General features: G+C 53.3%; 3 protein-coding genes across 3 annotated transcripts in view; 1 reads left to right on the forward strand and 2 right to left on the reverse strand.

Moving 5' to 3' along the window:
- KPNA1 (karyopherin subunit alpha 1) overlaps positions 1-7,647 on the reverse strand; it is a 52,082-nt gene extending 44,435 nt beyond the window's left edge. The window contains exon 1 of the mRNA XM_073668690.1: positions 7,452-7,647. Within this exon, the coding sequence (XP_073524791.1) occupies positions 7,452-7,620 (169 nt within the window). The 5' untranslated portion in view covers positions 7,621-7,647. The remainder of the gene's footprint in view (positions 1-7,451) is intronic.
- A 953-nt stretch (positions 7,648-8,600) lies between these two features.
- On the reverse strand, positions 8,601-10,726 carry TAF13 (TATA-box binding protein associated factor 13). Its single transcript, XM_073668692.1, has 4 exons — positions 10,580-10,726; positions 10,340-10,418; positions 10,022-10,119; positions 8,601-8,898 (listed from the first exon to the last, which is right to left on the reverse strand). Exons 1-4 carry the CDS (start codon positions 10,604-10,606, stop codon positions 8,728-8,730), a joined length of 375 nt encoding a protein of 124 aa, XP_073524793.1. The 5' UTR covers positions 10,607-10,726; the 3' UTR covers positions 8,601-8,727.
- NDC80 (NDC80 kinetochore complex component) overlaps positions 10,673-26,089 on the forward strand; it is a 39,268-nt gene continuing 23,851 nt past the window's right edge. The window contains exons 1-4 of the mRNA XM_073668691.1: positions 10,673-10,814; positions 17,087-17,180; positions 23,343-23,423; positions 23,556-23,673. Coding sequence (XP_073524792.1) covers positions 17,092-17,180; positions 23,343-23,423; positions 23,556-23,673 — 288 coding nt within the window. The 5' untranslated portion in view covers positions 10,673-10,814; positions 17,087-17,091. The remainder of the gene's footprint in view (positions 10,815-17,086; positions 17,181-23,342; positions 23,424-23,555; positions 23,674-26,089) is intronic.

The following is a 26,089-nucleotide window of genomic DNA, read 5'->3' on the forward strand; positions in this document are numbered from 1 at the left end:
ATAACTACTATAATACTGCTCCTATGTACAAGAATATAACTACTATAATACTGCTCCTGTGTACAAGAATATAACTACTATAATACTGCTCCTATGTAGAAGAATATAACTACTATAATACTGCTCCCTATGTACAAGAATATAACTACTATAATACTGCCCTCTATGTACAAGAATCTAACTACTATAATACTGCTCCTATGCACAAGAATCTAACTACTATAATACTGCTCCTATGTACAAGAATCTAACTACTATAATACTGCTCCTATGTACAAGAATCTAACTACTATAATACTGCCCCCTATGTACAAGAATCTAACTACTATAATACTGCTCCTATGTACAAGAATATAACTACTATAATACTGCCCCTATGTACAAGAATATACCTACTATAATACTGCTCCTATGTACAAGAATATACCTACTATAATACTGTCCCTATGTACAAGAATATAACTACTATAATACTGCCCCTATGTACAAGAATATAACTACTATAATACTGCCCCTATGTCCAAGATATAACTACTATAATACTGTCCCCTATGTACAAGAATATAACTACTATAATACTGCCCCCTATGTACAAGAACATAACTACTATAATACTGCTCCTTATGTACCAGAATATAACTACTATAATACTACCCCCTATGTACAAGAATATACCTACTATAATACTGTCCCTATGTACAAGAATATAACTACTATAATACTGCCCCTATGTACAAGAATATAACTACTATAATACTGCCCCTATGTCCAAGATATAACTACTATAATACTGTCCCCTATGTACAAGAATATAACTACTATAATACTGCTCCTATGTACAAGAATATAACTACTATAATACTGCCCCCTATGTACAAGAATATAACTACTATAATACTACCCCCTATGTACAAGAATATACCTACTATAATACTGCTCCTATGTACAAGAATATAACTACTATAATACTGCTCCCTATGTACAAGAATATAACTACTATAATACTGCTCCTATGTACAAGAATATAACTACTATAATACTGCTCCCTATGTACAAGAATATAACTACTATAATACTGCCCCCTATGTACAAGACTATAACTACTATAATACTGTCCCCAATGTACAAGAATATAACTACCATAATACTGCCCCCTATGTACAAGAATATAACTACCATAATACTGCCCCCTATGTACAAGAATATAACTACCATAATACTGCTCCTATGTACAAGACTATAACTACTATAATACTGTCCCCTATGTACAAGAATATAACTACTATAATACTGCCCCCTATGTACAAGAATATAACTACTATAATACTGCCCCCTATGTACAAGAATATAACTACTATAATACTGCCCCCATGTACAAGAATATAACTACTATAATACTGCCCCCTATGTACAAGAATATAACTACTATAATACTGCTCCTATGTACAAGAATATAACTACTATAATACTGCCCCCTATGTACAAGAATATAACTACTATAATACTGCTCCCTATGTACAAGAATATAACTACTATAATACTACCCCTATGTACAAGAATATAACTACTATAATACTGCCCCCTATGTACAAGAATATAACTACTATAATACTGCCCCCTATGTACAAGAATATAACTACTATAATACTGCTCCCTATGTACAAGAATATAACTACTATAATACTACCCCTATGTACAAGAATATAACTACTATAATACTGCCCCCTATGTACAAGAATATAACTACTATAATACTGCCCCCTATGTACAAGAATATAACTACTATAATACTGCTCCTATGTACAAGAATATAACTACTATAATACTGCCCCCTATGTACAAGAATATAACTACTATAATACTGCTCCCTATGTACAAGAATATAACTACTAGAATACTGCTCCTATGTACAAGAATATAACTACTATAATACTGCTCCTATGTACAAGAATATAACTACTATAATACTGCTCCTATGTACAAGAATATAACTACTATAATACTGCCCCCTATGTACAAGAATATAACTACTATAATACTGCTCCTATGTACAAGAATATAACTACTATAATACTGCTCCCTATGTACAAGAATATAACTACTATAATACTGCCCCCTATGTACAAGACTATAACTACTATAATACTGTCCCCTATGTACAAGAATATAACTACTATAATACTGCCCCCTATGTACAAGAATATAACTACTATAATACTGCTCCTATGTACAAGAATATAACTACTATAATACTGCCCCCTATGTACAAGAATATAACTACTATAATACTGCCCCTATGTACAAGAATATAACTACTATAATACTGCTCCTATGTACAAGAATATAACTACTATAATACTGCTCCTATGTACAAGAATATAACTACTATAATACTGCCCCCTATGTACAAGAATATAACTACTATAATACTGACCCTATGTACAAGAATATACCTACTATAATACTGCTCCTATGTACAAGAATATACCTACTATAATACTGTCCCTATGTACAAGAATATAACTACTATAATACTGCCCCTATGTACAAGAATATAACTACTATAATACTGCCCCTATGTCCAAGATATAACTACTATAATACTGTCCCCTATGTACAAGAATATAACTACTATAATACTGCCCCCTATGTACAAGAACATAACTACTATAATACTGCTCCTTATGTACCAGAATATAACTACTATAATACTGCTCCTATGTACAAGAATATAACTACTATAATACTGCTCCTATGTACAAGAATATAACTACTATAATACTGCCCCCTATGTACAAGAATATAACTACTATAATACTGCCCCTATGTACAAGAATATAACTACTATAATACTGCCCCCTATGTACAAGAATATAACTACTATAATACTGCTCCTATGTTAAATCACGGCTATAATCCTGGTTATGGATATGGCTGTATATATTTGGGTGTGAGGTCATCAGGACCAGTGACATCATCATTCCTTCCTGATTACACACTGGGGTATAAATAAGCTGTGAGGTCACCGGGCGCAGGATGTACTGAGGTCACTGCTGGTCTCTGGGGTCCGGTACTTGGAGGATCAGGTTATTAATGACGGCAGGCACTGCTGACCTCTTGCTATAAGGCCACAGCCCCACTATCAGTATTCGGTCAGTATTTGTGCTCAGGAGTGGGAGCCAAAACCAGGTGAGGAACAATCAGAGAAAAGGTCTAATAGAAACAAGTCACCAATTCTGCATTTATCACCCACTCATGACCGAATACGGATAGTGGGGCTGTAGTGCAATCGCCCTCTACAGCCAGTGGCGCTGAGGCACCCGCAGTGGATACATCAGTCCATCATTACTACAGCGAGAGACAGGACTGAACGCTGTGCTCAGATTGGCTGAAAATGGATCCGCCCCCGAGGAGCGGAAGAAGAAGGAATCCCTGGATGAGCCACGAAATGGACAGAGGAAGAGAGAACGAGGGCGGCTGATGGAGAAAGAAAGAGATGGGGGAGAAAGTCTGTGACCCAGGAACATAAATGTATTAACCCTTACATTAGTATATTCTGATAGGCGGCTTTACAGTAAGATCCCTGACATTGTCGGTGCTGGATTATCAGGTATTCTGGATTATTGGACTCATTTTACAGCCGTCTCTCTGTTTCCTGCATTGGAGGAGCCGCACAATGGCGTCATCTCCGGCTCCGGACTCAGAGCCGGGAATATCAGGATTATTGAGGCCGGATCCAGTGATCTCTCAACATACAGATGTCAGATTCCCGGTGATGGATGTAGAGATCGTCTGGACATTCACTACGGTGACTCCATCTTCTGCTGGCTTTTAGTTTCACTTTACAACTTTGGGGGAGGAAAAAAAAAAAAAAGAAAAAAAAAAGGGCGAAAAAAATTGAGAAAAAAAAACCAAAAACCCCTCAGGCGGCAGAAAATGTTCCGAGTTGTTCAAAAATAATGAAATTCACTGGATCTGAACAATATTTCCATCCTGTTAGATATTTTGCGGTTCCCAATGACGACATTTTGAAGCAAAAATTTTTTTTTTGTAAAATGCTCCAACACAGAGGAGAGAATGAAAAACAAAACCTGTAACGTGTCTCCCCCTGTGGGCCGCACACGTGTGGTGCATGGTCTGCCAGACAGCGCTGTGGAAATGTCGATTTGCTGCAGATTTCACCCTATTTGTCTCCCAAGTTTGCTGCACTGCCGACAAGGAAAACCAACAATGGCAGCAGAGCGATCCTGCGGGTTTAGGTCCCGACCTCCGTCCTCACACCGAAGAATGGCGCAACGCTCCAGCACTTGTGACCCGAGCATCTGATAATCCAGCGGAGCAGCGGTCACAGTCATGGCGGATTATAGGGGTGTCCCTGTGAATATGTCAGACTCAGATCAGCACTGTCATACTCACATATACGACCTCCGGGAGCAGCGCCGCCACCAGGGGAAGTGCAGGGGGCGCTCTGAACAGGTTTCCATTTCCTTACCTGCCCCCCACGGGTGACTGCTGTGTTATACAGGCAACACCAGAGCTGAATCCGGTCAGGCACAAGTGACGGCGGCATCTAAGAGGCTGGAAATGGGGGAATGTCTGAGGCACGTCTGACGATGGTGTTATCCTGGCAGTAGGGGGCGTCCGAGGACCCCACGTTAGCCATGTTTGTACACCCGTCATATCTGAGCTCCATGGGACATCAGTAACATTACAAAATACCGACCCATCACAGCACAAGACATCACAGCTCCTCTAGTGGGACTGATATATCAGACATGGGGCAGGCACAGCACCTCTAGTCAGACTGATCCATATATCAGTCATGGGGCAGGCACAGCACCTCTAGTCAGACTGATCTATATATCAGACATGGGGCAGGCACAGCACCTCTAGTCAGACTGATCCATATATCAGACACGGGGCAGGCACAGCACCTCTAGTCAGACTGATCTATATATCAGACACGGGGCAGGCACAGCACCTCTAGTCAGACTGATCTATATATCAGACACGGGGCAGGCACAGCACCTCTAGTCAGACTGATCTATATATCAGACACGGGGCAGGCACAGCACCTCTAGTCAGACTGATCTATATATCAGACACGGGGCGGGCACAGCTCCTCTAGTGGGACTGATCTATATATCAGATACGGGGCGGGCACAGCTCCTCTAGTCGGCCCGATCTATATATCAGATACGGGGCGGGCACAGCTCCTCTAGTCGGCCCGATCTATATATCAGATACGGGGCGGGCACAGCTCCTCTAGTCGGCCTGATCTATATATCAGATAAGGGGCGGGCACAGCTCCTCTAGTCGGCCTGATCTATATATCAGATAAGGGGCGGGCACAGCTCCTCTAGTCGGCCTGATCTATATATCAGATAAGGGGCGGGCACAGCTCCTCTAGTCGGCCTGATCTATATAGCAGGTAAGGGGCGGGCACAGCTCCTCTAGTCGGCCTGATCTATATAGCAGATAAGGGGCGGGCACAGCTCCTCTAGTCGGCCTGATCTATATATCAGATAAGGGGCGGGCACAGCTCCTCTAGTCGGCCTGATCTATATATCAGATAAGGGGCGGGCACAGCTCCTCTAGTCGGCCTGATCTATATATCAGATAAGGGGCGGGCACAGCTCCTCTAGTCGGCCTGATCTATATATCAGATAAGGGGCGGGCACAGCTCCTCTAGTCGGCCTGATCTATATATCAGATAAGGGGCGGGCACAGCTCCTCTAGTCGGCCTGATCTATATATCAGATAAGGGGCGGGCACAGCTCCTCTAGTCGGCCTGATCTATATATCAGATAAGGGGCGGGCACAGCTCCTCTAGTCGGCCTGATCTATATATCAGATAAGGGGCGGGCACAGCTCCTCTAGTCGGCCTGATCTATATATCAGATAAGGGGCGGGCACAGCTCCTCTAGTCGGCCTGATCTATATATCAGATAAGGGGCGGGCACAGCTCCTCTAGTCGGCCTGATCTATATATCAGATAAGGGGCGGGCACAGCTCCTCTAGTCGGCCTGATCTATATATCAGATAAGGGGCGGGCACAGCTCCTCTAGTCGGCCTGATCTATATATCAGATACGGGGCGGGCACAGCTCCTCTAGTCGGCCTGATCTATATATCAGATACGGGGCGGGCACAGCTCCTCTAGTCGGCCTGATCTATATATCAGATACGGGGCGGGCACAGCTCCTCTAGTCGGCCTGATCTATATATCAGATAAGGGGCGGGCACAGCTCCTCTAGTCGGCCTGATCTATATATCAGATACGGGGCGGGCACAGCTCCTCTAGTCGGCCTGATCTATATAGCAGATAAGGGGCGGGCACAGCTCCTCTAGTCGGCCTGATCTATATATCAGATAAGGGGCGGGCACAGCTCCTCTAGTCGGCCTGATCTATATATCAGATAAGGGGCGGGCACAGCTCCTCTAGTCGGCCTGATCTATATAGCAGATAAGGGGCGGGCACAGCTCCTCTAGTCGGCCTGATCTATATAGCAGATAAGGGGCGGGCACAGCTCCTCTAGTCGGCCTGATCTATATATCAGATAAGGGGAAGGCACAGCTCCTCTAGTCGGCCTGATCTATATATCAGATAAGGGGAGGGCACAGCTCCTCTAGTCGGCCTGATCTATATATCAGACACGGGGAGGGCACAGCTCCTCTAGTCGGCCTGATCTATATATCAGATAAGGGGCGGGCACAGCTCCTCTAGTCGGCCTGATCTATATATCAGATAAGGGGCGGGCACAGCTCCTCTAGTCTGCCTGATCTATATATCAGATAAGGGGCGGGCACAGCTCCTCTAGTCGGCCTGATCTATATAGCAGGTAAGGGGCGGGCACAGCTCCTCTAGTCGGCCTGATCTATATATCAGATAAGGGGCGGGCACAGCTCCTCTAGTCTGCCTGATCTATATATCAGATAAGGGGCGGGCACAGCTCCTCTAGTCGGCCTGATCTATATATCAGATACGGGGCGGGCACAGCTCCTCTAGTCGGCCTTATTCTTGGTGTCACCGCCTGCAGATCTCTGCACAAAATATAAAATCAGATCAGAAACTCGTCCGGACCCAAAAATCACCAAAGCCATAAAGCCGCGGCTCGTACCGAAAAATAAAAACAATAAATCGCAATTAATTAAAAATATATATAGATTTTCTAACGTGTTATATAAGAAATGAGGAAATAAAAAAAAAGTATAAAAAATAAAAACGTAAAATTAGAAAAACAAGACGCGGCGGCGACGAGGTCACATGACATAAATAATGATAATGGTAGAGCCCTGTACACACAGTAATGATAACGCACAGGGATCCTATAACACTGAGGGCACCCGGCCCCCGCACTGATATAACGCGGTGATGCCGCACTCACGGAGCCGCTCGGTCTGTACCGGCCTGGAGGATCCCACCACGGTAACACGGGCCTCGCCGCTCACCTGCTGCCTCCTCCGGGGTCTCCTGGCTCCGCTGCTGCCGCTGTCCCGCTCGCTGTCCGCTGTCTCCGGTGTCAGGACCCTCCGCCGCCTCCTCCTCCGCTGCCGCCGTCGCAGCCGGTATTAGTCCTGCGTGTGAGGCGAGTGCGCATGCGCAGTGGCCGAACCCCATGGACGCTTCTGGTAAAGGCTCGTCTAATGACAGACGCAGGACACGCGCCGTGACCCTCCGCGGCTCCTGTACTGGACGCCATCTTGGTACTCCTCTGCAGTGGAGCTCGTAACACACAACCATTGTACTCCCTCAGATTAACCTTGATCGATTTATTCTTCTATACAGAAAACCGGTGATCGAAGGCGTTTATCTGTCCCATTACAGTTTTATCGGCTCATACAACAGTGGAGGAAACAGCGCCGCCTTCTGTCACCAACACGACATAGCATGACAGAACCCGCCCGCTGATGGAACGCGAGCGCCCCGCCTAGTAGAAAGAGCACACAGCAGGATGTTAACCGCTACCAGGTCGCCATCTGCTGGCTGAATTCGGGTACTGCAAGTGTCAGTGGAAAGTCCAGAAAGTGTAATCATTGGTCTCAGGGAAGAAGGGGCAACTGGGAGCACGTCCAATATAAACAAGCAAAGCAACAGTGTAAAGCATTGGGAGTGGGAGGGGGAGGGGGAGGGGGGGGGGTGGAGAGCACAGAAGCAGCCTGAGGCTCATTAGACATTCAGTCATAACAATGCACAACTGCGCACAAATAAAATAAGCCTCATGGTGGCGATAGTCTGCAGCTGCAGAGGCCGGTCATCTGATCTTCAGCAGGAGGATCAAACTACTGATGTGCTCCCCACAAACCATACAAGAAACTGAATGTACTGATACACTCCTTAGGCCACGGCCCCACTATCAGTATTTGGTCAGTATTTTTTCTCGGGAGTGGGATCCGAAACCAGGTGAGGAACAATCAGAGAAAAGGTCTAATAGAAACAAGTCACCAATTCTGCATTTATCACCCACTCCTGAGAACAAATACTGACCGAATACTGATAGTGGGGCCGTGGACTTATAGTGATAAAATGCAAACACACACAAACACACACACTTCCTTCCCTTGGAATTTCTCTATAAATGAAGCAACGTCTTCCAGAACTGAGGTATAAAAATGTTTATTTTTCTTTTACAGAATATTTAAATAAAAAAAAAAAAAAATAGTATGACCTTGTTACTATAACATAGCAAGTACCCCCCGCACAGAGCAGGCACAGCCGGCAGGGTCACTAGGAGCCATAGTTGGCTTCGTCGAAGGCCTTCCTCGCCCTCTTCAGCTCCTCGTTCATGGTCAGCAGGTCTTTCACTCTTGCAAACTTGCGCGGGTCCTTCCGGATCAGGAAGACGATGTCCTCTACCTGCACCCGGCCCTGCCGCCCGATAGACATGGCTTTATGGGTCTGGAAGAAGAAGTGTAGGATGAGGAGGCAGAAGAGACTGCTGTAGTGACCTCCGACCCCCAGCACTGCCCAACAACTGGCACAGTGCGCTGCCATCGTCCTGTACCGGCTCCTCATTGGCCCAGACCAGTCCTCGCTCCTGCAGCCGGCATCCTGGGCTCCTCACAAGCTTTCTAAATGCTACAACAAGACGGACGCAGAAGTGAGGACGGCCCTGGTCTGGACGCTGGCAGCAGAATTCATATTAGTATAATCTGCGATTACATAACTCACCGGGAACAGAACATAAATCTGGATGGTGAAAGAAAGATCGATATATTAGGGAGAGCAAGTGCTGCTGCTCCATAGACGTGGAAAGGGAGCGAAAAAAGAACCAGTGCGATGTACAGCGGAGACGGAAGACATCTTATGACCCCGAGGAGAAACCCACCAAAATCCGTTCACCCGATTTACAGCTGCTGGGTTTTTGCTTATTGGCTGCACTGCTGTTATTGTGGCATAACCGCTGCAGCCAGTGATTGAGCCAGCACGATCCACTGTGCTCAGTGTTTGGCTGCAACTCTGGAGACGTCTCATGACCACTGCAGCCAATCAACAAAAGACTAAACAGCGCTGGGCCCGGGGAGGGTAAGGAAACTTTTTTTTTTTTTCTCCCTGATCCTCTGGAGCTGGAATCTGTATGGGGCTGCGGCATCAGCAGCAATAAATTCCAACAGGCAGGAAACAAATATTCACTGCCGAGCTCTGAAGACGGCACCTCCAACCGTGCAGGGAAATTAGGAAGCCGCCATTAATAAAGGGACTCAACCCAGAGAGGAGCTGAAGCTGCAGGACGAGCTGTGGCTGGAGATGAGGTTCTGCTCCCGCCCCGCACCCGCCGGCCCCTCATCCCAGAACTATCGCTCCCGCTGGCCCCTCGCCCCAGAACTATCACTCCCCGGCTTCATCTCATGTACAGGACATCGCACGCGGCCGGGTCCGGTGTTTTGGCTGCAGTCTGATGACCACACAGTGAAGGTCACACCCAGCCCTGATCAGTGTAGCCCCCGGAGAAGTTGGATGCTGCAGCCCCTGGGAATAGCTCCAGCTCAGCGGCGCCCCCTATCTCCAGCCGTGTCCTCACCATCTCTGTGATGAACTCGATCACCAGGTCTTCCAGGATGTCCACGGACTCGGTGTAGGGATTCTGATCATCCCCGAAGCCGTACATCATACAGCGCACTGCGGAGAAGAGACGGCATGAAATATAGACAGTAAATACCCTGAGAAACACTACAAGTCCCAGCATGGCCAGATCGTGCTGCTTTACGGCAGCACTGTGAATAATGAAGTCGCGCTGACAACCGGTGTCACAGCACTGCCATAAATCAACAGAATCACACAGGGGCATGCTGGGAGTTATAGTCCACACCGCGGTATAACGAGGGTCCGCACGACTTACGCTCCTTGGAGAACAGCCGCTTCCTGCGCCCGGAGCCGCCGTCAGCTCCTCCCGCCAGATCATCCGGCTCCTCCTCAAACTGCAGAGACAAAGTGATAAGAAGCGAGGAAGAGAGAATCAGAGGAAATAACCACAGGAAACCGAGGAGACAGCTGGGAGTTATAGTCCTACAGACAGAACAAGACAGACTGCCCGCCCCGGAACACAATAATACACTGCAGCCCCCCACAGTCCGCTCACCGGCTGATCCTCATCTTCATCAGCCATCTCTCCGACCACAATAAACAACTTCCGCCGTCACACAGCCACTTCCGGGGACACCAATATGGCGCCGGTAGATAAGGAAATGGCCCCGCCCACTATGGCAAACGGCACGTGATCTGACGTCTACACCACGTGACCGCGCGGCGCCTCAGTTTGAAATTAACCGCTGGGAGAAAAGTCAGAGAGAGAGACTGAAACAGAAACAGCAGCGGTGAGTGTGAGAGGGAGCGGGGCCGAGAGCTGCCCCCTGATACGGAGGAGCCCAGGAGGGAGCGGGGCCGGGAGCTGCCCCCTGATACCGAGGAGCCCGGGAGGGAGGGAGCGGGGCCGGGAGCTGCCCCCTGATACGGAGGAGCCCGGGAGGGAGCGGGGCCGGGAGCTGCCCCCTGATACGGAGGAGCCCGGGAGGGAGGGAGCGGGGCCGGGAGCTGCCCCCCTGATGCCGTGGAGCCCGGGAGGGAGGGAGCGGGGCCGGGAGCTGCCCCCCTGATACCGAGGAGCGAGGGAGGGAGCGGGGCCGGGAGCTGCCCCCCTGATACCGAGGAGCGAGGGAGGGAGCGGGGCCGGGAGCTGCCCCCCTGATACCGAGGAGCCCGGGAGGGAGGGAGCGGGGCCGGGAGCTGCCCCCCTGATGCCGAGGAGCCCGGGAGGGAGGGAGCGGGGCCGGGAGCTGCCCCCCTGATGCCGAGGAGCCCGGGAGGGAGGGAGCGGGGCCGGGAGCTGCCCCCCTGATGCCGAGGAGCCCGGGAGGGAGGGAGCGGGGCCGGGAGCTGCCCCCCTGATGCCGAGGAGCCCGGGAGGGAGGGAGCGGGGCCGGGAGCTGCCCCCCTGATGCCGAGGAGCCCGGGAGGGAGGGAGCGGGGCCGGGAGCTGCCCCCCTGATGCCGAGGAGCCCGGGAGGGAGGGAGCGGGGCCGGGAGCTGCCCCCCTGATGCCGAGGAGCCCGGGAGGGAGGGAGCGGGGCCGGGAGCTGCCCCCCTGATGCCGAGGAGCCCGGGAGGGAGGGAGGGAGCGGGGCCGGGAGCTGCCCCCCTGATGCCGAGGAGCCCGGGAGGGAGGGAGGGAGCGGGGCCGGGAGCTGCCCCCCTGATGCCGAGGAGCCCGGGAGGGAGGGAGGGAGCGGGGCCGGGAGCTGCCCCCCTGATGCCGAGGAGCCCGGGAGGGAGGGAGGGAGCGGGGCCGGGAGCTGCCCCCCTGATGCCGAGGAGCCCGGGAGGGAGGGAGGGAGCGGGGCCGGGAGCTGCCCCCCTGATGCCGAGGAGCCCGGGAGGGAGGGAGGGAGCGGGGCCGGGAGCTGCCCCCCTGATGCCGAGGAGCCCGGGAGGGAGGGAGGGAGCGGGGCCGGGAGCTGCCCCCCTGATGCCGAGGAGCCCGGGAGGGAGGGAGGGAGCGGGGCCGGGAGCTGCCCCCCTGATGCCGAGGAGCCCGGGAGGGAGGGAGGGAGCGGGGCCGGGAGCTGCCCCCCTGATGCCGAGGAGCCCGGGAGGGAGGGAGGGAGCGGGGCCGGGAGCTGCCCCCCTGATGCCGAGGAGCCCGGGAGGGAGGGAGGGAGCGGGGCCGGGAGCTGCCCCCCTGATGCCGAGGAGCCCGGGAGGGAGGGAGGGAGCGGGGCCGGGAGCTGCCCCCCTGATGCCGAGGAGCCCGGGAGGGAGGGAGCGGGGCCGGGAGCTGCCCCCCTGATGCCGAGGAGCCCGGGAGGGAGGGAGGGAGCGGGGCCGGGAGCTGCCCCCCTGATGCCGAGGAGCCCGGGAGGGAGGGAGGGAGCGGGGCCGGGAGCTGCCCCCCTGATGCCGAGGAGCCCGGGAGGGAGGGAGGGAGCGGGGCCGGGAGCTGCCCCCCTGATGCCGAGGAGCCCGGGAGGGAGGGAGGGAGCGGGGCCGGGAGCTGCCCCCCTGATGCCGAGGAGCCCGGGAGGGAGGGAGGGAGCGGGGCCGGGAGCTGCCCCCCTGATGCCGAGGAGCCCGGGAGGGAGGGAGGGAGCGGGGCCGGGAGCTGCCCCCCTGATGCCGAGGAGCCCGGGAGGGAGGGAGGGAGCGGGGCCGGGAGCTGCCCCCCTGATGCCGAGGAGCCCGGGAGGGAGGGAGGGAGCGGGGCCGGGAGCTGCCCCCCTGATGCCGAGGAGCCCGGGAGGGAGGGAGGGAGCGGGGCCGGGAGCTGCCCCCCTGATGCCGAGGAGCCCGGGAGGGAGGGAGGGAGCGGGGCCGGGAGCTGCCCCCCTGATGCCGAGGAGCCCGGGAGGGAGGGAGGGAGCGGGGCCGGGAGCTGCCCCCCTGATGCCGAGGAGCCCGGGAGGGAGGGAGGGAGCGGGGCCGGGAGCTGCCCCCCTGATGCCGAGGAGCCCGGGAGGGAGGGAGGGAGCGGGGCCGGGAGCTGCCCCCCTGATGCCGAGGAGCCCGGGAGGGAGGGAGGGAGCGGGGCCGGGAGCTGCCCCCCTGATGCCGAGGAGCCCGGGAGGGAGGGAGGGAGGGAGCGGGGCCGGGAGCTGCCCCCCTGATGCCGAGGAGCCCGGGAGGGAGGGAGGGAGGGAGCGGGGCCGGGAGCTGCCCCCCTGATGCCGAGGAGCCCGGGAGGGAGCGGGGTCGGGAGCTGCCCCCTGATACCGAGGAGCCCGGGAGGGAGCGGGGCCGGGAGCTGCCCCCCTGATGCCGAGGAGCCCGGGAGGGAGGGAGCGGGGCCGGGAGCTGCCCCCCTGATGCCGAGAAGCCCGGGAGGGAGGGAGCGGGGCCGGGAGCTGCCCCCCTGATGCCGAGGAGCCCGGGAGGGAGGGAGCGGGGCCGGGAGCTGCCCCCCTGATGCCGAGGAGCCCGGGAGGGAGGGAGGGAGGGAGCGGGGCCGGGAGCTGCCCCCCTGATGCCGAGGAGCCCGGGAGGGAGGGAGGGAGGGAGCGGGGCCGGGAGCTGCCCCCCTGATGCCGAGGAGCCCGGGAGGGAGCGGGGTCGGGAGCTGCCCCCTGATACCGAGGAGCCCGGGAGGGAGCGGGGCCGGGAGCTGCCCCCCTGATGCCGAGGAGCCCGGGAGGGAGGGAGCGGGGCCGGGAGCTGCCCCCCTGATGCCGAGAAGCCCGGGAGGGAGGGAGCGGGGCCGGGAGCTGCCCCCCTGATGCCGAGGAGCCCGGGAGGGAGGGAGCGGGGCCGGGAGCTGCCCCCCTGATGCCGAGGAGCCCGGGAGGGAGCGGGGCCGGGAGCTGCCCCCCTGATGCGTAGGAGCCCGGGAGGGAGCGTGGCCGGGAGCTGCCCCCCTGATGCCGAGGAGCCCGGGAGGGAGGGAGGGAGGGAGCGGGGCCGGGAGCTGCCCCCTGATACGGAGGAGCCCAGGAGGGAGCGGGGCCGAGAGCCGCCCCCCTGATGCCGAGGAGCCCGGGAGGGAGGGAGCGGGGCCGGGAGCCGCCCCCCTGATGCCGAGGAGCCTGGGAGGGAGGGAGCGGGGCCGGGAGCTGCTCCCCTGATGCCTGGGAGGGAGGGAGCGGGGCCGGGAGCTGCCCCCCTGATGCCTGGGAGGGAGGGAGCGGGGCCGGGAGCTGCCCCCCTGATGCCGAGGAGCCCGGGAGGGAGGGAGGGAGCGGGGCCGGGAGCTGCCCCCCTGATGCCGAGGAGCCCGGGAGGGAGCGGGGCCGGGAGCTGCCCCCCTGATGCCGAGGAGCCCGGGAGGGAGGGAGCGGGGCCGGGAGCTGCCCCCCTGATGCCGAGGAGCCTGGGAGGGAGGGAGCGGGGCCGGGAGCTGCCCCCCTGATGCCTGGGAGGGAGGGAGCGGGGCCGGGAGCTGCCCCCCTGATGCCGAGGAGCCCGGGAGGGAAGGAGGGAGCGGGGCCGGGAGCTGCCCCCCTGATGCCGAGGAGCCCGGGAGGGAGGGAGGGAGGGAGCGGGGCCGGGAGCTGCCCCCCTGATGCTGAGGAGCCCGGGAGGGAGGGAGGGAGCGGGGCCGGGAGCTGCCCCCCTGATGCCGAGGAGCCCGGGAGGGAGGGAGGGAGCGGGGCCGGGAGCTGCCCCCCTGATGCCGAGGAGCCCGGGAGGGAGGGAGGGAGCGGGGCCGGGATCTGCCCCCCTGATGCCGAGGAGCCCGGGAGGGAGGGAGGGAGCGGGGCCGGGATCTGCCCCCCTGATGCCGAGGAGCCCGGGAGGGAGGGAGGGAGCGGGGCCGGGATCTGCCCCCCTGATGCCGAGGAGCCCGGGAGGGAGGGAGCGGGGCCGGGAGCTGCCCCCCTGATGCCGAGGAGCCCGGGAGGGAGGGAGCGGGGCCGGGAGCTGCCCCCCTGATGCCGAGGAGCCCGGGAGGGAGCGGGGCCGGGAGCTGCCCCCCTGATGCCGAGGAGCCCGGGAGGGAGCGGGGCCGGGAGCTGCCCCCCTGATACCGAGGAGCCCGGGAGGGAGCGGGGCCGGGAGCTGCCCCCCTGATGCCGAGGAGCCCGGGAGGGAGCGGGGCCGGGAGCTGCCCCCCTGATGCCGAGGAGCCCGGGAGGGAGGGAGCGGGGCCGGGAGCTGCCCCCCTGATGCCGAGAAGCCCGGGAGGGAGGGAGCGGGGCCGGGAGCTGCCCCCCTGATGCCGAGAAGCCCGGGAGGGAGGGAGCGGGGCCGGGAGCTGCCCCCCTGATGCCGAGGAGCCCGGGAGGGAGGGAGCGGGGCCGGGAGCTGCCCCCCTGATGCCGAGGAGCCCGGGAGGGAGCGGGGCCGGGAGCTGCCCCCCTGATGCCGAGGAGCCCGGGAGGGAGCGGGGCCGGGAGCTGCCCCCCTGATGCCGAGGAGCCCGGGAGGGAGCGGGGCCGGGAGCTGCCCCCCTGATGCCGAGGAGCCCGGGAGGGAGGGAGGGAGCGGGGCCGGGAGCTGCCCCCCTGATGCCGAGGAGCCCGGGAGGGAGGGAGGGAGCGGGGCCGGGAGCTGCCCCCCTGATGCCGAGGAGCCCGGGAGGGAGCGGGGCCGGGAGCTGCCCCCCTGATGCCGAGGAGCCCGGGAGGGAGGGAGGGAGCGGGGCCGGGAGCTGCCCCCCTGATGCCGAGGAGCCCGGGAGGGAGGGAGGGAGCGGGGCCGGGAGCTGCCCCCCTGATGCCGAGGAGCCCGGGAGGGAGCGGGGTCGGGAGCTGCCCCCTGATACCGAGGAGCCCGGGAGGGAGCGGGGCCGGGAGCTGCCCCCCTGATGCCGAGGAGCCCGGGAGGGAGGGAGCGGGGCCGGGAGCTGCCCCCCTGATGCCGAGAAGCCCGGGAGGGAGGGAGCGGGGCCGGGAGCTGCCCCCCTGATGCCGAGGAGCCCGGGAGGGAGGGAGCGGGGCCGGGAGCTGCCCCCCTGATGCCGAGGAGCCCGGGAGGGAGCGGGGCCGGGAGCTGCCCCCCTGATGCGTAGGAGCCCGGGAGGGAGCGTGGCCGGGAGCTGCCCCCCTGATGCCGAGGAGCCCGGGAGGGAGGGAGGGAGCGGGGCCGGGAGCTGCCCCCTGATACGGAGGAGCCCAGGAGGGAGCGGGGCCGAGAGCCGCCCCCCTGATGCCGAGGAGCCCGGGAGGGAGGGAGCGGGGCCGGGAGCCGCCCCCCTGATGCCGAGGAGCCTGGGAGGGAGGGAGCGGGGCCGGGAGCTGCCCCCCTGATGCCTGGGAGGGAGGGAGCGGGGCCGGGAGCTGCCCCCCTGATGCCTGGGAGGGAGGGAGCGGGGCCGGGAGCTGCCCCCCTGATGCCGAGGAGCCCGGGAGGGAGGGAGGGAGCGGGGCCGGGAGCTGCCCCCCTGATGCCGAGGAGCCCGGGAGGGAGCGGGGCCGGGAGCTGACCCCTTGATGCCGAGGAGCCCGGGAGGGAGGGAGCGGGGCCGGGAGCTGCCCCCCTGATGCCGAGGAGCCTGGGAGGGAGGGAGCGGGGCCGGGAGCTGCCCCCCTGATGCCTGGGAGGGAGGGAGCGGGGCCGGGAGCTGCCCCCCTGATGCCGAGGAGCCCGGGAGGGAGGGAGGGAGCGGGGCCGGGAGCTGCCCCCCTGATGCCGAGGAGCCCGGGAGGGAGGGAGGGAGGGAGCGGGGCCGGGAGCTGCCCCCCTGATGCTGAGGAGCCCGGGAGGGAGGGAGGGAGCGGGGCCGGGAGCTGCCCCCCTGATGCCGAGGAGCCCGGGAGGGAGGGAGGGAGCGGGGCCGGGAGCTGCCCCCCTGATGCCGAGGAGCCCGGGAGGGAGGGAGGGAGCGGGGCCGGGATCTGCCCCCCTGATGCCGAGGAGCCCGGGAGGGAGGGAGGGAGCGGGGCCGGGATCTGCCCCCCTGATGCCGAGGAGCCCGGGAGGGAGGGAGCGGGGCCGGGAGCTGCCCCCCTGATGCCGAGGAGCCCGGGAGGGAGGGAGCGGGGCCGGGAGCTGCCCCCCTGATGCCGAGGAGCCCGGGAGGGAGGGAGGGAGCGGGGCCGGGAGCTGCCCCCCTGATACCACGAGGGGAGGGGATGGTTTGAGGCTTGACCCAGGAGCTGGCACTTTGCTTCTCCTCCTCAGCCTGTGTTTAGACTATTAACAGTTTCTCTCTTTCCTGCAGGAACCATGCGGAAAAGCTCGGTCTCTAACAGGCAGTCCCTGCAGCCATTGCGAGTCCAGGACACCAACCGCATGGGTCTGATCACGCCTCAGACGTAAGTGCTGCCAGCTGCTGCAGAACTGCTTTGGCCTTGTCATAGATGTAATTGCAATATCTATAAAGCCATATCATAGTTATTGTGAGGAGCTGCTCACTTACTAAAGACTGATACTTTTCCAGCAACGGACCACCATTTTTGTCAATATTATTTTTGTGTTTTATTAGTGTTTTACTTGTTATGTTTTATATAGTTCTGCTTACTTGTCAGTATGTGCACTAGATTCACTTGTAAAATGTCCAGCATTCCACTAATCTGTATCTCAGGAGTCCATTGTTTCAACAGCCAATGGTGTCATTAGGTGAGTTTGGATTGAGACACAGTGGAGCTGTCATCACAGGGGGTCTTACATGCCGTCTCAAATTAAGGCTTCTAGAATATTCTTCATTGTTTTTGGCTTACAGTGAATGCTTGAGTGGGAGGGTGATCACTTCTGTGCTGGGAGGGGGCTGACCCCAGAGATGTAGAGGAGAGACATGTTTGAGTGGAGGGGTGGATGGAAGGACACTGGAGGGGTAGGACCTGTGGACGTGGAGCTGATGGATGGATGACTTATGGAGAGTTGGAGATCAGTTATCAACTGGGCTGGATAAACATACTACAGTTGTGGATATGTCGTTGGATATAAACTTTATTCTAGGACTGTTGCTACTGGATACCTGCGCTTTCATTGTTTTATCCGTCATCTGGAGGATCGTGAACTGTGGCAACAAGACTATACTGGCTGGAGATGAAAAAAAAAAAAAAAATCTGTGGGCCAACCAAAAGTTGGGAGACAGTGAGTATGGCCTGATACAAAGCAAGTGGAACTACTGAACCCAGATTGGGAATTTAAGGACTCAGAGAACTGTATTTTGGCCATTTACTTGGAATTGCTGCATTACCATGGCTGTGATTAATAAAATATTGTTGCATCGTTAACCTGCCTAGGTGATTACTTACAACCCACAATCTCAGATCTTTACAGTTATCATAGTGAACATTGCAGCAAGGCTAGCAATCTATTAACCCTTATACAACCCCTGGCAAAAATTATGGAATCACCGGGCTCGGAGGATGTTCATTCAGTTGTTTAATGTTGTTGAAAAAAAGCAGATCACAGACATGGCACAAAACTAAAGTCATTTCAAATGGCTACTTTAGGGCTTTAAGAAACGCTAAAAGAAATCAAGAAAAAAAATGTGGTACTCAGTAAGGGTAATATTTTTTCAGACCAAGCAGAGGGAAAAAATTATGGAATTTCTCAATTCTGAGGAAAAAATTATGGAATCACCCTGTAAATTTTAATTTCTAAAACTAACACCGGCATCAAATTAGATCTGCTCATTAGTCTGCATCTAAAAAGGAGTGATCACACCTTGGAGAGCTGTTGCACCAAGTGGACTGACATGAATCATGGCTCCAACACGAGAGATGTCAATTGAAACAACGAAGTAGAGGATTATCAAACTCTTAAAAGAAGGTAAATCATCACGCAATGTTGCAAAAGATGTTGGTTGTTCACAGTCAGCTGTGTCTAAAATCTGGACCAAATACAAACATGGGAAGGTTGTTAAAGGCAAACATACTGGTAGACCAAGGAAGACATCAAAGCGTCAAGACCGGAAACTTAAAGCAATATGTCTCCAAAACAGGAAATGCACAACAAAACAAATGAGGAACGAATGGGAGGAAACTGGAGTCAATGTCTGTGACCGAACTGTAAGAAACCGCCTAAAGGAAATGGGATTTACATACAGAAAAGCTAAACATAAGCCATCATTAACACCTAAACAGAAAAAAACAAGGTTACAATGGGCTAAGGAAAAGCAATCGTGGACTGTGGATGACTGGATGAAAGTCATATTCAGTGATGAATCGCGAATCTGCATTGGGCAAGGTGATGATGCTGGAACTTTTGTTTGGTGCCGTTCCAATGAGATTTATAAAGATGACTGCATGAAGAGAACATGCAAATTCCCACAGTCATTGATGATATGGGGCTGCATGTCAGGTAAAGGCACTGGGGAGATGGCTGTCATTACATCTTCAATAAATGCCCAAGTTTACATTGATATTTTGGACAGTTTTCTTATCCCATCAATTGAAAGGATGTTTGGGGATGATGACATAATTTTTCAAGATGATAATGCATCCTGCCATAGAGCAAACACTGTGAAAGAAGACACATAAGGTCAATGTCATGGCCTGCAAATAGTCCGGATCTCAATCCAATTGAAAATCTTTGGTGGAAGTTGAAGAAATTGGTCCATGACAAGGCTCCAACCTGCAAAGCTGATCTGGCAACAGCAATCAGAGAAAGTTGGAGCCAGATTGATGAAGAGTACTGTTTGTCACTCATTAAGTCCATGCCTCAGAGACTGCAATCTGTTATTAAAGCCAGAGGTGGTGCAACAAAATACTAGTGATGTATTGGAGTGCTCTTTTGTGTGTTTGTTTTTCATGGTTCCATTTTTTTTTTTTCCTCAGAATTGAGTGATTCCATAATTTTTTTCCCTTTGCTTGGTCTGAAAATAATTACCCTTGCTGAGTACCACATTTTTTATCTTGATTTCTTTTAGTGTTTCTTAAAGCCATAAAGTTGCCATTTGAAATGACTTTAGTTTTGTGCCATGTCTGTGATCTGCTTTTTTTCAACAACATTAAACAACTGAATAAACATCCTCCGAGCCCGGTGATTCCTGAATTTTTGCCAGGGGTTGTACAGTGGAGACCTCCCTGCTGTGAAGAGGGAATTTAAAGTTGGTTATCTGAGGGGTCGCAGACCTGGCACGGCTGGGATTTGTGAGAAGGTCGACTTATGACCGGTGGAGATAACCGATCACCCTTTTCCTCACTGTGACCAGAATTACAAGCAGACTGCTTGAGTGCAGGCTCCATTATGAATATTGGGGATTTTATGAACGGCAGAGATGTGACCTGTATTTTGACGAACATAACGAACTGTTACATCACTGGTCGGTCGCTGCTGAACCTTCAAATTAATATCGATCAGATGGATGATGCTATCTATGCCATGGCTCTTATCTATGGAAAGATTAAATCTTGATCGAAAACAGGACAGTAATATCTCCCGCCTGGGACCTCCAGGGTCGAAGATATTGTGAAAGTTGGGGATCATATAATTTTCTAAAGGAACTAACCACACTGTAGTATGTGGGCATTTCCTTTCAATAAAAAGAAATGCCCAACTATAATCATTCAGTCCTGGGAAATATAGTGCTCTGTGGTGCTGTACCGTTACCTCGGCCTCTATAAGCAATTAGTGGTGGCAACTACTAGTTTCCTTACTTATTGTGGAGCTGGTAGTGACCGCACTGACCATATTATTCCATACATTGGAATCTGTTGTGAACAGTGCTGCTCAGCATTATTGGCGCTCCTTCATTTATTTTTTTTCATAGACAATGTAATAGAAGGAGAAGTCTTTCAGAGAATCAGTGCGAGATGTATGTAATAAGGAGACAGAGCGCCATCTGGTGAGCATTTGAAGTTTGGACACTGGACCCGGTCAGGTGACCTCCAGCAGAGGATTTCAAAATGTGACGGTGGAGCGTTCAGTGCCTGGGGTGATTTCGGCGTCAGACACAGGAAGAGACGTGATGCACGCCGGACGCGCTGAAGGAACCAGCGAGAGAGACCCGTAAGGCAAGACGGGTGGCTGCCGGTGAACGAGTGCGGGATTCAGCGCAGCGGTCCCTCGGATGTCACGGCTACGGAAGAGAACCGGGACAGGGATACGACATTAAGGAAATGTACAAGACCCTCCTACCCGCGACGTGGTAAACCGCCGCGACTGACAGGACAAAGAGAGGTAAACCGCCCTGATCAACAGGACAAAGAGAGGTAAACCGCCCTGATCAACAGGACAAAGAGAGGATAGAAACGTGTCGTGCCGGAGAGATCTCGTCAGCAGAAGCCGACGAGTGTCCTCACTGAACAGGGCTGTCACTTCAACCGCTCCCTCACCGTATCGGGAACAATCGGGTTTAGGGTATCAGGTTGGGAGGCGGACGGGTGAGGTGGAACAAGCCAAACGGGATCTAATTGACTTTGTCAGAAAAAGACTTAAAGGCCTAGCTGGAATAACCGGAGACCCCCGCTAGGGACTTTTCCAGAACCGATGGACTTCAGTGATTAACCCCATATTTGGGCTAGATACAATATTTAGAGAAGGGTTTTATTGCTATTGTGATGTATTGTCTTACTGCTATTGTTATTGCTATTGTGATATTATTCTCATTATTAACCCCTGTTGCAATCCCTGTCAGCTTTGTTTAATACATATATAAATTGTTATTTATAGCCATTTGATTGCCCTCATTTTGTGACTCTGCGCGTTGCATTCTGACACCTGCTTTACATTTGTACAATATCTTCAGAAATAAATGGAAATGTACCAAAGTTATATCCTCAGGATTTTTTAATTAGTGATACAAAGTAATACAACAATAAAACATTGCTTTTCAACTTCCATGTTACAATTTCAAAGAAGAAACATAATAACCAGCATGTGCAGCAGTAAAGGCCCCCCTAATTAATACTTGGTTGCCCCCACGCCCCCTCTGGCATTGCTGGCAGCCTCCACACGTTTCTTGTAGCCATCTATAAGCTTCTTGCTCTTCTCAGCTGCAGTTTTCGTCCGCTCTTGCTTTGCAGTTTGTTAAAGCTCTTGAATGTTTGCAGGGTTATTTTTCCCAATGGCAGATTTCACCTCAAAGATTTTCAATGGGTTTTGAGGTCAGGACTCATTGCTGGCTATTTTAAGACGGTCCCATTTTTTTTCTTTTTCAACCGTTCCTGTGTGCTTTTGGATGTGTGCTTTGGGTCATTGTCTCGCTGGAGGACCCATGATCTTCGACTCAAACCAAGTTTTCTTACACTGGGTAGGACATTTCGCTATAAAATCTCTTGATAATTTTCTGGTTTCATGATTCCTGTGGTACAGTCATGGCCTCCATTACCAGATGCAGCAAACCAACCCTACAGCGTTATGGATCTTCCACCATGCTTAACTGTTGGTAAGGTGTTCTTTTCCTTATAAGCTTCATTGTTCCGTTTGTAAACAAACTGTTTCTTTGCATTGCCTAAAAGCTCTATTTTTGTTTCATCTGTCTACGGAACATTTTCCCAGGAGGATTGTGGTTTGTCAAGGTGCTCTTTGGCAAAGATCAGTCGTTCCTTTTGTGTCTTTTCTTCAGCAATGGTTTCTTCCGTGGCCTTCACCTATAAAGCTCTTCTTGGTTTAGTGTACGGCGTATGGTACTTGTTGAAACCATGACCCCAGACTGTTCCAGGTTGGCATTCAGGTCTTTGGATGTTTGACGTGGTGTTTTTTCCACCATTTGCACCAACCTTTGAAGATATATCTTCTTAATTTTCCTCTATTCCCCCACGTCCAGGAAGGTTCTTGACTGTTCCATGTTTGGGGAAGCTTCTTAATAATATTGCACACTGTTGAAACTGAGATACCAAGGTCTTTGAAGATGGCCTTATACCCTTTTGGAAGTCTGGTGTTTGCTAATTATACTAGTTCTGATGTCCTCAGACAACTCCTTTTGTCTTCACCATTGTGACAAAGGAACAGGGCCTACCATGTGGCTTTTTAAAACACTAAAGTCATCATTCATTGGCTAATTCATGTCACATGGGCACCGACAATTAATCACAGCGGGATTTTTTGTGATTTACCACAGGCGAGTCAAAATTTTTCCATTCTAAATTAATGTACCGGGTGCCAATACCAGTGACACGGCAGCTTTAGGTTTTTGTATTTTTTTCCCTCCTATTGTTTTTGGTTTTAAATTTTCTCATTTGCTCTTTTGTATTTAACACGAGTCTCTATACAAAAACACTGTTTTACTTGATTCATTTTCTTCAGGAGATATTCCACATTATGTACGTGCACTTCATGGCGCCAATAACCATGAGCAGGACTGTATACACCATGCGCTCACTGCAAGTTCCCCAATAACCGGCCGAGTAGTAGAAGCGGCCGCGTCCATCACTTGTCAGTCAATTGCCGAATTGTCCTGACTATTTGAGGCAGCGGAGTGCTGATCTCTGACAAACCTGAACCCTTGTACTGCTTGGTATGACATTCATGTACCGGGGAGGTTTTTCATCTTTTCTCTGCTGATTTTGTCTTTTCACTTGTAGGAAGGAGCGACTGGGAAAACTGAGTATGAGCAAACCGCTATCCGGAGCCTCCGAACGCAAGACCAGCTTCTTCGGGAGAAGGTAAAAAGTCATCAAAGTGCAACTGAGCTCCGCCGACCATTGCGGGGTGATGTCTCCTTCGATCTCTGGTGACGGGTGGGCGACGTTCTCAGTGACGTCTGATAATTTATGTCTTGTATATTTTTCCTCCAGGACCAGTAATAACAGGAACAGTCAGTATGGGGCTTTTGGTGCCTCTGAGAAGATTAAGGACCCCCGACCTCTACACGATAAGTCCTTCATCCAGCAGTGTATCCGGCAGCTGTTCGAGGTGAGGGTCTTTGACCTTAGTTATCACATCAGATTGCGCCTCCGGACATGTGGGGGGTCTGACGTAGAGAGACTGTGTATAATGGACCCCTCCAATCAGATGACCCCCCCACTGGTTTAATAACACTGTTCTACAGACAGAGCCGAAAACAGTTGGACACCACTAACTCTGGTGCTGAAAACTAATCTGATCCTTATATTCGCTGATTGCCTCTAATGTTCGAGATCCAGAGGAGGTTGTAATGACTTATGACACCTTTCATGCTGCTTATAGAAAAATTGCACCTATATTATTTCTTTATCATTATTGTGTTGTTAGTAGCTCGTCTATTTAGTCTATGGAGCCTTCATTCTTCTATCATCTTAAGGCGACCAATCAAAAAAAACGCCAACTCTGCTCCGATGTCGTCATCCTAATTACAGCTGCATCACCTACTCTTATAAACGCTCTGTATAAGGTATACAGTTTTAGAATTTCTAAGCTTAGTTTTTTAGCATATTGATGTGTTTCTATATGTTTTTTGTTATGCCTCGTTCTTGCATTAACAAAGCAGATAGGTTTTTGCTACATATGTGGGAAAAGTCCCTTTTGAGTCCCAAAGATGAAACTTGATTACCATGATAAGGAAAGCCGACTACCATGATAAGGAAAGCCTACAACCTGTATTTTGGCTGCAGAATAGGAGATCAGGACCAGAGTTGGACTCCACACATATACTGCAATAGATGAGCGTCATATCTTACCCAGAGGTTGCATGGCAAGAGGCAATCTGTGCCTTTTACAGTCCCAATGATCTGGAGAGGGCCAACCGATCAAACTACCTAATGCTATTTCTGCATGGTGCCCTCCATTAGGAAAAGAGTTTCAAGGAAGAAGTGGACTTCACAGTATCCAAACTTTTCATCTGCAATTCGCCCAGTACCACATACAGAAGAACTGCCGGCTCCAAAAGCACCAGAAACATTTTAAGTTGAGTCAAGTGAGGAAGAAGAGGATGCCTGGTAGCCTGAAGCATCTTTCTCTCACAACCCAAACTTTGTCAGAAACCTGAACCTTATAACACAGTGACCTAAACCATCTTGTTAGAGATTTGGATCTGCCCAAGAGTAATCCTGAGCTCTTAGGTTTCTGGCTACAGCAGTGGGATCTCCTAGCCGGCGAGGTTCGGATTTCCTTGTTCCACAACCATGATAAAGATCTTGTCCAATACTTCTTCATGGAGGACGATCTTGTAGCAACAACATCAGCAGTTCAATGGAATCTCTGAAGATAAGTCATAATCCAGAGGAATGGAGGCTCGTCAAAGATTCATCAGCCTTAACTTTTATGCATTAATTCTATGTAGCAGGAAAAGGAAAACTTTGTCATAGAAACAAGAGACAACTAAAGATAGTCATTGTCAGACTTGGATTCAGGAGGTGAAAATCATTAAGAAACGGCTCGTTTCATACCTGAACCGGACACTGTCTGGAGATATGTAGACCAGTGTTATTACTGACTCATAAGGGGAAGGTTGCGCTGTTGTCTTGCGTTTTGTTGAGCCTCTGTAAAATGTAATTAGCGTAAAGGGGCCCAACCTGCTGACTGTTTCCTTCTATTTATTATATTATCCAGCTACAGTGGCAGCCAATATGTGGCTTCCTGTGATCCCCCCCGTGGTCTCAGGTCGGCTCTTATTCACTGGGCTCCCATCATATACCCCTTGTTGGTTTTAGTAGAGGTGCAATTCTCTGACCTGTTATCACTTCCATCGTTTGCCCACTGTGCACCTACCCTGAGTAAGTTCAGCTTCATCCCTGTACAGGCACACTGATGCTATGGAGCTTAGGATTTCCCCTCTCCTGCAGACTGTGCCTGAGCTCCCCTCTCTGTACACAGATACGCAGCCTGTGCTCCCCCCGCAGTCTCTGCCTGAGCTCCCCTCTCTGTACACAGATACGCAGCCTGTGCTCCCCCCGCAGACTCTGCCTGAGCTCCCCTCTCTGTACACAGATACGCAGCCTGTGCTCCCCCCGCAGACTCTGCCTGAGCTCCCCTCTCTGTACACAGATACACAGCCTGTGCTCCCCCCGCAGACTCTGCCTGAGCTCCCCTCTCTGTACTCAGATACGCAGCCTGTGCTCCCCCCGCAGACTCTGCCTGAGCTCCCCTCTCTGTACACAGATACGCAGCCTGTGCTCCCCCCGCAGACTCTGCCTGAGCTCCCCTCTCTGTACACAGATACACAGCCTGTGCTCCCCCCGCAGACTCTGCCTGTGCTCCCCTCTCTGTACACAGATATGCAGCCTGTGTTCCCCCCCGCAGACTGTCTGAGCTCCCCTCTCTGTACACAGATACGCAGCCTGTGCTCCCCCCGCAGACTCTGCCTGAGCTCCCCTCTCTGTACACAGATACGCAGCCTGTGCTCCCCCCGCAG

Source organism: Phyllobates terribilis, unplaced genomic scaffold, assembly GCF_046119375.1.
Source record: "Phyllobates terribilis strain yellow unplaced genomic scaffold, ASM4611937v1 Scaffold_2__4_contigs__length_985480577, whole genome shotgun sequence".
Lineage (NCBI taxonomy): Eukaryota > Metazoa > Chordata > Amphibia > Anura > Dendrobatidae > Phyllobates > Phyllobates terribilis.

Excerpts from the sequence above, each read along its gene's own strand:
- TAF13 (XM_073668692.1), bottom strand. The coding sequence starts at position 10,606 with ATGGCTGATGAAGATGAGGATCAGCCG. Across the intron at positions 10,419-10,579 it reads ATGAAGATGAGGATCAGCCG|TTTGAGGAGGAGCCGGATGA; the intron begins GTGAGCGGACTG and ends TTGTCTCTGCAG. Across the intron at positions 10,120-10,339 it reads GCGGCTGTTCTCCAAGGAGC|TGCGCTGTATGATGTACGGC; the intron begins GTAAGTCGTGCG and ends TCTTCTCCGCAG.